The sequence below is a fragment of the Crocuta crocuta genome, unplaced genomic scaffold (genome assembly GCF_008692635.1).
Source record: "Crocuta crocuta isolate KB4526 unplaced genomic scaffold, BGI_CrCroc_1.0 scaffold737, whole genome shotgun sequence".
NCBI classification, from domain to species: Eukaryota; Metazoa; Chordata; class Mammalia; order Carnivora; family Hyaenidae; genus Crocuta; species Crocuta crocuta.
This window is the reverse complement of record NW_027527804.1, coordinates 1,118,388-1,134,141: the sequence shown is the minus strand read 5'-3', so window position 1 is coordinate 1,134,141 and position 15,754 is coordinate 1,118,388. Positions and strand designations below refer to the sequence as shown.

Sequence of the window (15,754 nt, the reverse complement as noted above, 5' to 3'; positions counted from 1 at the left end):
AATGATGAACACTCCCTTTTAAGTTTATTTGTTTTGATAGAGAGAGAGAGAGAGTACAAGTTGGTGAGGGGCAGAGAGAGAATTCCAAGCAGTCTCTGCACTGTCAGCACAGAGCCCCATGTGGGGCTTGAACTCCTGAACTGTGAGATCATGACTTGAGTCCAGATCAAGAGTTGGACACTTGGGACGCCTGGGTGGCTTAGTCGGTTAAGCATCCGACTTTCGCTTAGGTCATGATCTCACGGTCCGTGGGTTCGAGCCCCACGTCGGGGTCTGTGCTGACTGCCAGCTCAGAGCCTGGAGCCTATTTCAGAGTCTGTGTCTCCCTCTCTCTCTGACCCTCCCCTGCTCACGCTGTCTCTCTCACACTCCTAGAAATAAAATATATATATGAAAAAAGAGTTGGACACTTAACCAACTAACCCACCCAGGTGCCCCTAAAATCTTAAGATTTTAATCACTTTTCCTTTATCTGGCAAGATATTTTGCAGTTATTCATTATTTTGCAGTTAGTGCAACACATTTAGTATTTTTCACAGTTTCATCAGGAATACTGGTTTACTTCTGTCTCTGGCTGATTTATAAAAAGGATTATCACCAACGTCCATAAATGGCAGGCTTCCATTTGCAGTTAAATATAAAATATATAAATGGCCTGAGAACTGAGTCTCATCTGTGAAAGAGCTAAGAGGTTGGGGAATGTGTGTGTGATCATTCAGTCGCTCCATCCCATAAAAATCTGGGGTTTCATTTCCGGGCCCAAATATCCTCACTAGCAAAGTCAACATATGATATACGTCCTTCTCCAAACCTAGGGAATGCCCCACTAAGAATGTTCTTCCTCTTTACCATCAAGTATTCTCAAGTTCAGAATCATCATGCCTAGATTCTAGAGATTTTCTTTTCCTTTGGGAACCAGAAGATGCTACTGAGGAAAAGAAAGCACTGGGAACCAGCAACAGCAGAGTCACTTGCTACCACAGACGAGCTAACACTTTAAAGACTGGATGTCTTGGGGCTCCTGGTGGTTTTCAGTGTATCTAGAATCAGTAAAGCTGGTCATAAAATTCTTACCTTCCTGCCAGTCTTTCAGCTTAATTTCACAGCAAATAAGAGGGGCTCCAACTCTGCCAGTAGTATAGTCCGTAACTAGGAGGAAAATGCGAGAAAGATATGAGCATACCATATTTCAGACTCATGCCCATGGGAGACCAGGGATGTTGGAGTTAGAATCAGAGTCTCACAGATGATAAAAGACAGGCCATCGCGAGTGCAGTGCAAAGTGTGACCATGTTTCAATATTTCAACTCTATTTCAACAGTGCAATCAGTACCAGTGTTGTTACATCACTTTTGCTTCTCACGGGCTCTATTTCAGATAAGTACAAAAATCTCTGTGAAAGTAGGAGAGCTGCCCCTACCATTATCTACTTAAGATTCCAATAAGACAGATTTGGATTGGAATTCCTTCTCTTCCACTCGCTGTGTAACTTGGACAAATTAGTTAATGCCACTAGGCCTCCATTTCCCCATCTATTAAGGGGGGAGAGTAAGAAAACCTACTTCTTATAGGGATATGCTATAGGGATTCAATGAGATGATGCATGGATGGCACTTAATGCTTCTTGGCACAAACTAAGTTTTCAATAAATGTTAGCTGCTATTACCAAATAGGATGATGATGATATTCTCCTTTTGTAATTTGTAAGTGCTGCTATCAATAATCAAGTATTTAGAGATACCCTATAATGTACCTAGCATTATATTAAACACTGAAAGGTGGAAACACATAAAGGATAAGGAGACTGTGTCCTCAATGAGCTTACAAACAAACTACCTGACACAAAATGCATGTGAAAAAACTTCGAGCACATTTAAATACCCAATTGCATGGTACCAGAAGTGCGCACAACCATACCTCAGGGACTAGAAAAATCAATGTGAAATGAAATCACTGGGAAATACTTAATTGAAGAGCTGGGCGTTAAAAGGTGGCTGTGACCAGTTAGCAAAAGGGGTATTCTAAGAGAAGGAAACAGAAAATACAGAGAGGTGAGAGCAAAAATGCCTGTAGGAGAAAGCAAAGACTGGCTCGCCGGAAAGTAAAGGTAGGTAGGTAGGTAGGTAGGTAGGGTGTGTGTGTGCGTGTGTGTGTGTGTGTGTGTGTTATGTGTGTGTTTTAATGGAAAATAATGACGGATGAGAACAATGGCACCAGACTGGCTCACCCGGAAAGTGGAGCTGTGTGTGTGTGTGTGTGTGTGTGTGTGTGTGTGTGTACGCGCGCGCGCGCACGCGAAATAATGGAAACTAATGACGGATGGGAACAATGTCTGGAAGTTAGGTCGGCCAGGGCTGAAGCAATGTTGGAGGTAGAGATATCTAACAGAAGTATACAGGATCTATCAGAAGTGATACAGGAGAGGCAGGCATGGCTGTTGAAAGGCTGTTACCTGAGAGAGGTGTGAGGGAACAGTCCAATGAATAAATGGGAAGATGTGATCGAAGTTAAAGAGATTAAAAAATAAACAATTAGAGGACTTCAAAGCTAATGCTGTGGATGGCTTTAAGGATGGTAATACCACAGTCACTAACCATCTGGCAGGTGGAGAGATGGTCTGGGATGATGGTGTTGATTTTGGGCATTGAGTATAAAGTGAAAGTGGGATGATCCAAAAACGCTTACTTACCCCAGCGTTTCCCAACCCGAGATGATTTTGCCCCTTGGGGGACATTTGGTAATGTTTTGAGTTATCTTTCATTGCCACAACTGGGAGGAGTAAGATACTCCTGATAGCTACCTGGCTGATAAACAGCCTATAATGCACAAGAGAGCCCCNATATGGAAACCAACTTGACAATAAACTATCTGTAAAAAAATAATAATAAAAAATAAATAAATAAATAAAAAGAAAATAACAGAAAACAAGAAGTCAGGGCAGGAATATACATTCGAGAGGGAGCATAAAAATGATACTTTCTTCCAAGAGTACAGTTCTNGTCTATTCAGGTTTCCACCGAATCTGTTATTACTTACAGGGTATAAGTATTAGTGGTACTAACATGGAATTATTGCCACATCACCAGTACTTACCTTCAGTAACTGTCCCAGCACCACATGATTCCGTCAGTCCATAACCCTGACCCACGGGGCAGCAGAAGCAGACATTCATGAATCGATGCGTCTGAGGAGACAATGGAGCTCCACCAGACAGCATCATGCGGACATTCCCTCCCAGCAAAGCCTTCACCTTTTTAAACAGTAACCTTGAGAAAAGCACAGGAGGCAATAATTTGAATACATGCATACATTATGCTTGGTCACATCCTAATGTATAAGCTCTGGGAAATACTTCTCAACTTTGGTTGGACACCTACATTTCAGAACCATGGTGGTAATTAATGAGAGGTTCACATAGCGACAATTAATAACACCTTCTGACAAAAAAAAAAAAGCCAGAAAATGACAGATGGTAGCTACACTTGTGGTGAGCACAACATAACATACAGAGTGGTCGGATCACTATGTTGTCCACCTGAAACTAAGAGAACACTGTGTGTCAACTATACTTCCATTTTTAAAAATGCCAGAAAGGCTCTTAAAAATGCAAAAAAAAAAAAAAAGAGGGCAGTGTTTGCAAATTGCTTTGACATACAGCAAATGAAGAAAATGATGATGTCAAAGGAAAAAAAAAAAGTATAGTTGTCTTTAGAACATTTAGTTACCAATCTTATCTCCCTTTTAATGAAAAATGTTTCCCTATCTCCAACCCCCAGCACCACATTTAAAATAGCTGTTATGTTTGGGGTGCCTGGATGGCTCTGTCAGTGCGTGTCCGAGTTCTACTCAGCTCATGATCTCACAGATCTCACAGTTTGTGGGTTCGAGTCCCGCATCGGGCTCTGTGCTGAGAGCTCAGAGCCTGGAGCCTGCTGCAGATCCTGTATTACTCTCTCTGATTCTCCCCTGCTCACTCTCTCTCTTTCTGTCTCTCTCTCTCAAAAACAGACATTCAACAAAATAGCTGTTAAGTTCATGTATTTATTACACTGTTTTATGAATACAAATCAGAAACCTTCATACAGAATAAAATCTTGAGTATCATTTACGTCAGAACTGACCCTCTGTAAACTCACACATCTTGATTCCAAAGTCTAATCTAGTTTTTCTTCATAAGACCAAATTCTGTAATTAAATCTTAAATATTTACTCAATTATTAAAATCTGTTTAACTGCCAAGATCAGAGCTCAGGGTCATCTGTCTGTGGTTGCTGTGGAAGCAATGAGGATTAGAAGTGAATAAAAGGGAAATGCAACCTTATGATGATGGTGGTGATGCCCACAGTAAATTAGCTTGCCATTTACACCTTCATCTTCCAGATGTAAACACACGAGATTTACAGGCTCACACTATGGAATCTATGAAATATACTTACAGATTGCAAAGTGGTGCATCGTATCCCTTTTTGATCTGTTCCAACTTGTAATCATATCCTATCTTGAACAGTGTTTTCTGGATATAATTCATCTCTTGGACTTTGCTCATAACATTCTTATAAATTCTATCCATGATTTCCTAAAAGGCAAGCAAAATATTCAATAATCTGAAAAGAATTACCCTAACATGGAGACAGTCCTTAGTTGAAGATACCTTGTTTACAACCTCTTAGGTCAAAGTCTTTAGTATAATGGATATATTTAGTTTATTATATAATTAATTTCACTGACTTTACTTGTTCAATTTCAAAAAGACTAGGGACAAGTATAAGAGTTTTGGGTTCTATACATTAAGCTTACCTACACAGTTGAATCCAATCTAATGTTTTTCTCAATACTACCTTGTGACTCATAGAGCATGGCATACAGATATACAGCTTCTTAAAAGAGTTGTCCTACAGGTGTGCCTGGGTGGCTCATTTGGTTAAGGCGTCTGACTCTTGGTTTTGGCTTAGGTCATGATCTCATGGTTTATGGGTTTAAGCCCCACATTGGGCTCTGCAGTGATAGCATGGAGCCTGCTTGGGATTCTGTCTCCCTCTCTCTCTCTGCCCCTCCCCCCACCTNCCTGTAATTTAGGCATTTCTACTCCTTTTCAGTAAAAGCAAAGATGACAAAAATGAATAGGATTCTTTCTCATGGCTCCTCGGAAAAATTAAAAGTAGGAATAGGTTTGGGATATAGTAACTCCCAAGGTAATACACAAAACAACAACAGCAACAACANAACCGTGAGATCATGACCTAAGCGAAAGTCGGACGCTTAACCGACTAAGCCACCCAGGCACCCCTATAAATACCTAGTTTTAAATCGTTAAAGTGGCAATTAGTGGAAATTCAGTTGTGCTACCATGAACTAATAGCTTTATGAATGGCTCTTTCGATATCAAAATAGAGCCATTCACAAATAAGGACAGCAAAACCATCTCTTGCATTATGCTATGGGAAAGAAGTAAAACAGAAAAAGACAAGTACTTTATGTTCTCACTTCTACACAGAATCTAAACCAGCCAAGCTTAGCATCAGAGAGTAGACTGGTCATTGCAAGAAGCCAGGGGGTGAGGGAAATAGGGAGATGTTTGTCCAAGGGTACAAACTTATTAGCAGAAGATGAGCAAGTCCAGGGGACGTAATGTCTAGCACAGCATGGGGACTATAGTTAACAAGACTGTATTATATATTTGAAAGTTGCTAAAAGAATAGATCTTAAATGTTCTCATCACACACACATACACATGGTTAACTTTGTGAGGCAATGGGTGCGTTAACTAACATTATTATAGTAATTATTTCACAATATATACATGTATCAAATCACTGTATACCCTAAACTGACATGATGTTATATCAGTTATATCCCAATAAAGCTCCTGGGGGTGGAGGGGCCTACAACAGCATTCAAGATTGGCACAATGTTGTCCTGTCCTTTTCCACAGATGGAATCATTATTGTGTAACTGACATATTTGCCTAGATCTGTGACTGAGAAATTCCAAAACTTCTCTAAAAGGACTTTAATATCTTGTAACTATCCCTCTTAAGAAAGTGAATAGAGCCTACAGGAGTGAGACAGATGTGACCGAACCACCCCTACTGCTCTTTCCAATAGATAAGAGTCATGGGCACAGAAAGGCCTTGATGAGTAAGGAACACAAATAATACGTCTGTAACAAGTTGGCAGGATTTATTGTTAGCACAGTAAGTCACCCTTCACTTCAAGGTAATGTTACATGATGTTTAGTTGAGTCAGTGCTTACAAAAAGCAGTGATTTGTTCTAAATTCTCACTCTGTGAAAATGTGACTATATAATACTAAATGGATCTTTTATTCTGATCCAGGAAAGAAGCAAACTCAGATAATAGAATCTATCAATTTTCAGTAAAAAAAAGATTTTTTAAAAGGCCTGTTTATTTATACAGGAGGGGGAGGAGCTAAGGGAACCAACAAAGTTCAGTGAAGCACCCATGGACCAGCAATATGAGAGACTGTTTACCACCCTCAAGCCTGAAGAACCAAGAGGAGAGAAGTATTATTGGAACTTGGTAAAGACTGTAGCCATGGGCAAGACCTGGTTACAGTCAACTGGAAAGAGACTGTTCAATGGACGCTTGACAACTGCCCCCAAATCGCAGCCCAACAGGGAAAGAGCAAAGGCAATAAGTATGCAGATCCTCCCCATCCCTGCCCTGTGATCTCTTCTGAGTGCCAGTAATTGGCTGAACCCAACAGAAGGCAAGCAAGCCCTGGTAATTAGAGGTTAGCCTTCCAAGGCACAAAGTAAAGAAGAATGGACCATGGGCAATTAGAAGATACATAGCATATCTGCTAACTCCTGCTTATCCCTCAGGCCTAAATTCAGACATTGCTTCCCACAGTCCTTGGCCCTTTTCCTTCCCTATGTTCTCTGAGAGGGTTTACTAGGGACTCCTGTACTTTTGGTAATAAAACCAAAATATTATTTCTCAAAACATCAAACACAATTGTCAACAGACAGGCACAGTAATTAAGAAGAGTCTGGGATCAGACTGGTAGAGTTCACACTGTCCCATCTGTGGGCTCTGTGACCTCAGGTAAATTTTTTCTTTATAAAACCGGAAAAACAGGACCCACCTAGCAGAGTCTTAGGGAGGATTAAGTCAGATAATCCATCTAAAGCCCTTAGCACAGTTTCTGAAAACAGCAAGTACTGTAGTACTTATCATTAGCATCATTTTATTATGCTTTAATCAGAAGCTTCCTTCTGTTTCTAAACTTGCTGAATTCTTCAGGACCTCTAAATAAAAAGGCAAAGGCTACTCTGCTGTCTTTTAATTCTTTGGTTATTTGGTAATTTTGTAATAAGAAGCTTAAAAAACAAAGTGACTGAACACTTCATTATCCAATCTCCAATTTTCCATGTACAAAAATAATTCTGAGAGAGATACTAGGATGAGACTTAAAATCTGATCATAATACCAGCAGTCATGGTATGCAGTCCTGCTGGACTTTCCAAGCCCAGAAGTGCTAGAATATATTTGATTATGCACATTTGAAACACTGTGTGAAATGTTTACAAGGCCAAAAACACTGTAACATCTTATTTTGGTAAAAGGCAGTATTTCATATAAGGATTTTAAACATCTAGAATTAAGCTTTTTTCTTTGGAAGCTCTCTCAAGTGCCAGTTTTCCTAGTCACCATTAGGGTTAGGAGGCTTGCATTTGAGACTCAGCTCTATAACTTTGCAGATGGTGCTTTAGTTCCCTGGAATGACCTAGGCTTCCTCATTTATTTAAAATTTGTGATTATGGGCACATGGGTGGCTCAGTCGACTAAGCATCTAACTTTGGCCCAGGTCCTGATCTCATGGTCCGTGAGTTCAAGTGCTGCATTAGGCTCCATGTTGTCAGTGTGGAGCCTGCTTGGGATTCTCTCTCTCCATCTCTGCCCCTCCTTCACTCATGCTCACATGCATGTGCACACTCTCCCTCTCAAAATAAACTTTAAAATATTCAATATAAAAATAAAATAAATTTGTGATTAAACAAAAATGATATCTAGAATATCTTCAACCTTTGAAATATTATGGCCACTTCTCACACTAGGTAATCTGAACTAGGTCATGTTCATCACCAATTTTCAGGTTTCAACAACACTAACAGGCATATGTGTCAGAAGTTTGCCAATGGTGATCTCAGATTTTAATGAACACATATGCCACAATCTCAATCCAGTAAAGTTATTTAAAACTGTACACAAACCCCTGACGGTATCGTCTTTTTAAAAAGTACAAGTGTGAGCAATAAAGGACATACATGTTCTGTACTCACCGGAACGGCTGCCATGAGTGTCGGCTTCAGCACAGTACAGTCTCCTTTGCTTCCTTTTTTAATTTTGCTGGACTACATGAAAGAAAAAGCACATAGGATCAAGAGAGCCAACCTTAGCAAAAATAAAAAAAGTGATCATTCAAGTACTGACAGAAATTTACACATGGAATCTGATCTTCTATGGCCCCATTGAGTTATTGGTTACAACTCTCATAACCTACAAAAGTCTAAAGTGGAAGTGTCTTTGGTGCTGTAGCCTGTAGATGATTTCTTCTAGCACATTTCGGCCTTCCTTAGAGGAGAAGCTCTGACTCAGAATAAAGAAGAATGGAATATTTGGGTACAGTGTGCATTCTTATTTCTCATGTATCAAGCACAGCACAGACCATCAATTAGAAAAAAAAGAGAGAGAGAAAACAACAGAAAACCTCAACTAAGGCACACTGAACATTAAAATGAAATAGAAGATACATTTAACTTTGATTAGCCAAATGGTAAAGCTGCCTCTCAAAATCACTGCCATTGATGAACACGATGCAAAAATACTAATTTGGTAACATTATGGTTAATAGAATACCGAAGACTCTGCAGGTGACCATCTGGGGGATATGCACATATATGTCTAAGTATGTATATATTTCTTCTTTCTTTTATTTTCTTTCATTGCTTACACACATAAATACCATTTGGGATTTCAAATGGCAGAGGGGCAGGTAGAAAAACTGATAAAGCAGCCCACTGAAAAAGGGAGATGAAAGGAAGAAAGAACTGGCTATAATGCAGTTCATTAGGCTGTAAGTTTAGATGCATGATGCGTCTGTTAGTCATGCTGACACAGGCGGGAAATAAACCAGCTCTTAAGGGGCACTGTGATCTGCCAGAACCACCAAATTCGTCATACAGAAGGTTCTGCCAATAGAACTGAATCGCATTTATCTTGCTTTTCCTTAAGAAAGATAAAGGAAATAAAATAACTGCTTGTTGTTTTATGTATGTGCAAGTGTATGCACATCTGCAAGTGGAAACCAGTGCCCGCATGTGCATATCACACATGGGAGCGCAGCTCTGTAGAGAGAAAGATGGGCTCTCACGTCCTGCAGGTCCAAGCCAACCTCCATGTGGTGCTGACCACTTGTCGCTTTAGAGAGCTGTTCCAGGTAGCAATAACCACAAGGAGCCCTTCTTCATTTCCTTTATGACTCTATGTAATAGTATCAGTTCCCTTCTTATGATTGCAATAATCTCAGATAGGACAGCATCACACTCATCTGCTGGCTTCAAATGTGGCGCCTCTAACCTCCCACCTGTTTCTGATTTCCTCTGAGGGAGATTCCTGGGTTTTTGATTTCTAGGAAGATGGAGACCCTTTATTAGGAAGTTTGTGAAAAAGTAGGTGGGGCATTCACTCCAACTGCCCCCCTTCCCTACACTGAGGTTACTGCTTTCAGAAAGGCAGTGGAAACTAGGGATCCTAGTCCCTGACTTCTGAAGTTTCCTAATGGGGAAAAAACTCATACTCAAAGCTTATCGAAAGAGGAAAAAATTACACTCAAAGCTTATTGAAAGGTTTTTCACATTTTAAAACATTTCTAAATATAAGAAAAGCCCACTACAGTGCATCAAAAACATAATCGTTACAGAGTTTTCTTTTTTTTTCTTTTTTCTTTTTAACATTACAGGTTTTTCTAAAAATTTTGTTTTACAGTTCAAGCCCCAGTCTTATTCACAGATCGATTTTAACTTGACTACATCAAGTCTGGTTTATTAGTTTAGTTGATCACTTCTTTTTTCCATTACTGTTCTAACAGATTTTAAATGCGAACTTTCAGCTGAGTGGTTCATACAACAGCTCTCTAACTTACGAAGAGGCTGTATTCCTTAAAGTATCAAACAGGTAGTTGTTTAGGACACAGAACATTTTTTCTCATAAGAAAGCCACTCCAAGAGGTGGTCAGATTATCTTGGGAGGTTGCGGGCAGGTGGTCATCACTCGGAAAGGACAAAAGGGATATTATGGAGCTCAAGGACTATTCTTTTTTATCTTGATCTAGATATGGATGGTCACAGGGGTCTGTGTGTGTACATTAAATGCAAACAGTGCATTTAAGATTCATGTCCTTTAAGTTATATATCCAAGAACAAATTTTTTAAAAAGATGGTTGGAATCTCAAATCCAAAAACATCCATTTAACTTTTTTGCCTTAATATCACACAACCTACCTAACCTCTCCCTAAAATCAAGCCATTCCTATCTACACTCAGAACTCTTTTTTGCCTCAACATCTGGTTGATGTTTTTCTACAGCAATTAGTCCAAAGAAGAAATTAAGTAACTGTGGACACTAGGTATTAGCTGTATAATTTCAAATGCACTTAAAATACACGAGTTAGCTCTAGCCATTGTTGGGATTCCTGCTGTGAACAACAAAAGAGGAGGGAGAACCCAGGTGAACTCTGGGCGCAAAGCTGAGGGCTGCCTTTGGATATGCAATAGAACTTTCCATGATGATGGAAGGGTCTGGTACCTGAGCTACTAGTGACACATAGCTACTGAGACCTTGAGATGTGGCTGGAGAGGAGGGGGACAAAACATAAGAGACTCTTAAATACAGAGAACAAACTGAGGGGTGCTGGAGGGGCTGTGTTGGGGGGTGCTAAATGGACAAGGGGCATTAAGGAAGACAGTTGTTGGGATGAGCCCTGGGTGTCATTCATAGGGAATGAATCACTGGAATCTACTCCTGAAATCATTATTGCACTACAGGCTAACTAACTTGGATGTAAATTTAAAAATTTTATTAAAAAAGGAAAAAAAAGAAATGTGGCTGAAGCAACTGAGGAATGAGATGTTTCTCATCTCATTTGAATTATCTCTACTCCAGCATGCTGTTGTGGATGGCACAGTACTAGAGAAAACTCAGAGCAAAACTGCACCACGATCCTACCACCACATCTCCTCCCAGAAAATCTACCTGTTTATGGGTAATGTATCCAAAAGGCTTGGTGCATTTATCTCTCCACCCGAGCTATCCAGAGTTAAAAATCTCATAAAGCCAAAATGAAAGTTAACTGTCAGCTTCAAAATCATGTAAGGAGATGTAGATAAAGCAACACTAACAAATCCACAAGATTTTTTTCTACAGCTACATATTTGTCCATGGGGGCTATTTTCGAACTTGAGGAGAACACTGCTACTGTAATGAAGTGTCTCACATTTTCAGTCATACAGTCTCATCCAAACAGTGCAACTTAACAGGATGGCACGGAAAGAGTGAAAGGCTTGTCACCTGGTCAGAGAGTGTAAGTGGAGAAGAATATCCAATCCTACAGCCATAGGTAAAGCAGGATATCTCTGCTGTCAGTTCTAGCACATGAGCCAAAGGCAAGTAGCCAATGTATGTGTCCTTTGGTCTAAAACAAAACAAGAGAAACATATCAGCCGTCTGGCAAAAGGTGTGGTTAAGTAGAGACATCAACAGCCTTCTCGTTTCTACACAGACGGAGTTTGGACAATGTCAAACAGGAGATCTCATTGCGAAGAAGAAAGTGGAATGATTCTCTCTTACCCCAGCCCAGGAATCCTCTCACACTGGCCTGTCATTCCAGCTATCAAATTGCTATGGTGCATCATCACTCCCTTGGGCCGGCCGGTAGAACCACTGGTATACATGACAATAGCCATGTCCGAAGGAGTTGGTCTGTTCGGAGGAACGCTTGCTAAAGGAACCAAAAAGCACGGTGTTTTCTTCAGTTTAGAAGTTCAATTGCTTATACGAAGAGTTTTTAGATTTTTTTTTGCATAATGATAAAGCACATAAAACAAATGCTCTCTACTGACAACCGACCCCCAAGAAATGGTGATCGAATTTCTGGTTACCTGCAGTGAGAGTTCTGAATGCCACTATGGCCCATTTTCTGGGTGTTGAGCCTAATCCCAGTCTACTCCTGCCTGGCTCAGTGCTGCCCACAGAGCAGTGCTGTGNGGGAGAGAGAGAGAGAGAGAGAGAGAGAGAGAGAGAGAGAGAGAGAGAGAGAGAATCTTAAGCAGGCTCCATGCTCAAAAAGGAGCCTGACGCAGGGCTTGATCCCGTAACTGTGGAATCATGACCTGATTCAAAATCAAGTGTTGGATGCTCAACTGACTGAGCCACCCAGGTGTTCCTGGAAGGTAGGAATACGGAATCATCTTAAAGGTACTGAGCTCCAGTGCTATCTTTGCTTACTCAATGACTGGGGGAGGAAAATAGAGAGGTCTTCCCAACAGATTATATTCAGCCATCTTGAGCATGGATCAGCAGACTCTTTTGCAAAGGACCAGGCAGTAAATATTTTGGGCTCTGAGAGTCATACAGTCTCTGCCAAAACTACTCAGCCACAGACACTCGTTAANTTTGTCCTAATTATTTATGGATGGATGCTTTTGTAAAATTTTTACATTAGGGGCGCCTGGGTGGCTCAGATCGTGAAGCGTCTGACTCTTTATTTTGGCTCAGGTCATGATCTTGCAGTTCATGAGTTCAAACTCCACATCAGGCCCTGTGCTGAGAGGGTGGAGCCTGCTTGGATTCTCACTCGCCTGTTCTCTCTGCCCCTGCCCCACATGTGCATATGCTCTCTCTCACACATAAATAAACATTTAATCATATACGGTCTTGATAAAGATTTTAAAAAAAATTAATGCAATAAGTTTACCATTTTCACTTGCATTACTTCCTTCCCTAACATACTGAAACAATAAAACTTAAATAGATTAATGAATCTGTTTTACCGGCTTTACTTACAGTTTTCTGGCTTGGATCCCAACTCTTCTACTGATTGCATGCTGTGAATCTCAAATCCTTCAGGGTATTCTGCTTTATTGATAGTCTTATTGTCCACATAAATGATATGTTTAACACAATTGATATCTAACAATGCAGTCTGTTAAGCAGAAAAAAGATCCAGCTATTAAACATGAGTCTGCAATAAACTCAATTATTGGACATTTTCATGGCCTGTCAGACAACACTACCATGAATTAAAAGAAATATTTTTATTTACCTTAAGTTTACTTTCCAGAAGTTCAACACTAGTAATCAGGTAGGTAGCCTCAGATTCATTTAACCCATGAACTACGGCTTCTTTGCCAAGAGTGGCATATAAAGTCACAACTACATAATAAAAAATAAGCACAAATGTGAAATCATTAAACATTTAGGAGGTACATTATTTAAGCCAGCCTTTTGTGATAGGTACATTCATGGATGCATACACATCGTATAATGTAATTTCATTTCATAGTCTCTACCATTACCTTTCAACACTGCCTCAAACTTCTAGGTAGCTCCAACTTTTCCTTACAAATTTGCAAGATTCTAACATCGTAAACCCGAAGAAACCCAGAAATATTGGAGGTGCCACAACTGTTCAAAAATTAGGCAATCAAGATTCTCAAGGCCAGTAAGTTTCTGGCTGATCTTCTAATTCAGGTCAGAGCTCGCCTACCTAGGACTACCTATGATGCACACGTTCATTGGCCATGGTACCAAAGAGTAGATAAGTCCTTGAGAATCTTTAGACTGAGGATCTCAAGTCAGAATCATGTTCTTGATCCTTCTAGGGAGTTTTTTTAGTGGGTCCAATGTCCACACTGATTGGCGACCTCCTAGCCTTAACTGGGTGGCCAAAGAGATCTATTCTTTAGGAGCTACCAGACAAAGGAAATATGAGCTGAAACCAGGATCATTTAGAATCAAAGGACATCTGCTAAACTTAGACCAGGTTGGAAATTCAACTCTAGGCTCATAACCAAAACAGTGACGTGGTTAAGAAAGGGCCACTTTTCACAAGTTGTTGATTGTTGAAGCTGGGTGATGGGTACATAGGGGATCATTTCATATTCATTTTTGTTGGTCTGAAATGCGAACTCCTGATTCCTACACTACACCTGTACTGTTCTACTTTATTCAGTAAAAAGCTGTGTGCCTAGTACACGACAGGCACTATTCTGGACTTAGAATTTTTTAAAAAAAATTTCATGAACAATGGCAAAAACAAATGCTTGTGAAGCAGGAAGACACCCAACTTTACTTTCTGGCCAAGATACCTAATGTGCTCATTTCACATGTAAAATTGAATAAGTGAAATGAGAGGCCCTGGAAGTGAAGCAATGAACTAGAATTATCCTAAGCAATGATACTTTTGTTTTAATCATTATTTTGTGTGTCACTTCCTAAAAAACACACCCAAGCCCCAAATATTTCAGGCACAGTTCACTTCCAATTGAAAAGCAAAGTCCTAAATTCTATCCATTAAGCTGCCAATTAATTCCGATGCTGGCTCTTAGAAATTAATTTGACAGGCATCTTCAGATATCTTTTAACTACATTCTGTACTGCTATATGGATATAAATGATGCAGCAAAACTGCTAAAGAACACTACCTTAAAAACAATAGGATCATAGGACAATTCCACATGTTACTAAAACCCTTTCTGTCCCCCTCCAAAAACACAAGGCACTTACGAGGGAAGTTGTACTTAAAGCAGGTCTGTGCCGCAATCATCCATTCAGCCCTGGTCTCACAGAAAATGGCAATAGTGTTCTTTGGTTTTAGTCCCAATGCAGTGAGTCCACTACCAAAATTATTCACTCTGCGGTTCACTTCGAGATAGCTCATCCACTTATAACTCCCAAGAATTAACTGTTAAGGGGAGACATTCTCTGAATATCAGTATATTCAAACAAGCAATTAAAATACTATTCCAAGTGTACAGCTCTAAAATTGCCTTTAAGTGAATATACAGAAGCCATGAGCACCTTCTGAGAATTGGTTAGGCCAGCATATTTAAATGGAATGGCAGCATATTTAACACGCATTTGATTTATGATAAAGTAAAAACATACCTTCCCCTTAAAACAAATTAAAAAGCACAGAAATGCTGTACCTTCTTAAAAACCTTTCCATTTGGCTGCATTTCATTTTCTTCACTTAGGATCTCTCTGGTCCCAAGGCTGTCCTTCTTCCCAAACTTGGACACAGCATGATCAAATAACTTATCCAGAGTGTCTGCTCCAGGGATGTCTATGACAGCTAGCGAGTCGAAGTGCGTAACAGAGCGATATGGACTTCCAGGTTTGTCTGAAGTGGGCTTAGCTTTTATTCTCTTTGCCATAGCGTTTTTCTTCTTGGCATTGGTAAGAAAATACCATGGAATAAATATAAGGGCACTGTATATTGTTATTAACAAGTGGACAGGCAGCAAAATAATGGTGAGCACGTTTAGCCTAAGTTTCATAGTGGCAAGGCTTCTAAAATGGTGTTTATTTCTTGTTATTCTTTGGCTGCAGAAAGCCTTATTTTGCTGAAGAAGGCAATAATGGAAGCAGCGGTAAGAGGAGCAGTATAGCCAAGGCAGTTCAATTTTAATGATACAGATAAAAGTTAGTAATCTTTGGAAGCCTTTCCACTAT

At 40.0% G+C, this 15,754-nt stretch overlaps 1 protein-coding gene across 2 annotated transcripts in view; it reads right to left on the bottom strand.

Moving 5' to 3' along the window:
• The window catches only part of ACSL4 (acyl-CoA synthetase long chain family member 4), a 50,087-nt gene that overhangs the window by 22,019 nt on the left and 12,314 nt on the right, over positions 1-15,754 (bottom strand). The window contains exons 2-11 of one of the 2 annotated variants that reach the window (XM_077773651.1): positions 15,229-15,468; positions 14,807-14,984; positions 13,344-13,453; positions 13,085-13,223; positions 11,870-12,020; positions 11,591-11,714; positions 8,305-8,376; positions 4,437-4,576; positions 3,094-3,266; positions 1,075-1,149 (exon numbers count right to left, since the gene is read on the bottom strand). In XM_077773651.1, coding sequence (XP_077629777.1) covers positions 1,075-1,149; positions 3,094-3,266; positions 4,437-4,576; positions 8,305-8,376; positions 11,591-11,714; positions 11,870-12,020; positions 13,085-13,223; positions 13,344-13,453; positions 14,807-14,984; positions 15,229-15,456 — 1,390 coding nt within the window. In that variant the 5' untranslated portion in view covers positions 15,457-15,468. The remainder of the gene's footprint in view (positions 1-1,074; positions 1,150-3,093; positions 3,267-4,436; positions 4,577-8,304; positions 8,377-11,590; positions 11,715-11,869; positions 12,021-13,084; positions 13,224-13,343; positions 13,454-14,806; positions 14,985-15,228; positions 15,469-15,754) is intronic. The other variant, XM_077773660.1, reaches the window with a different exon arrangement.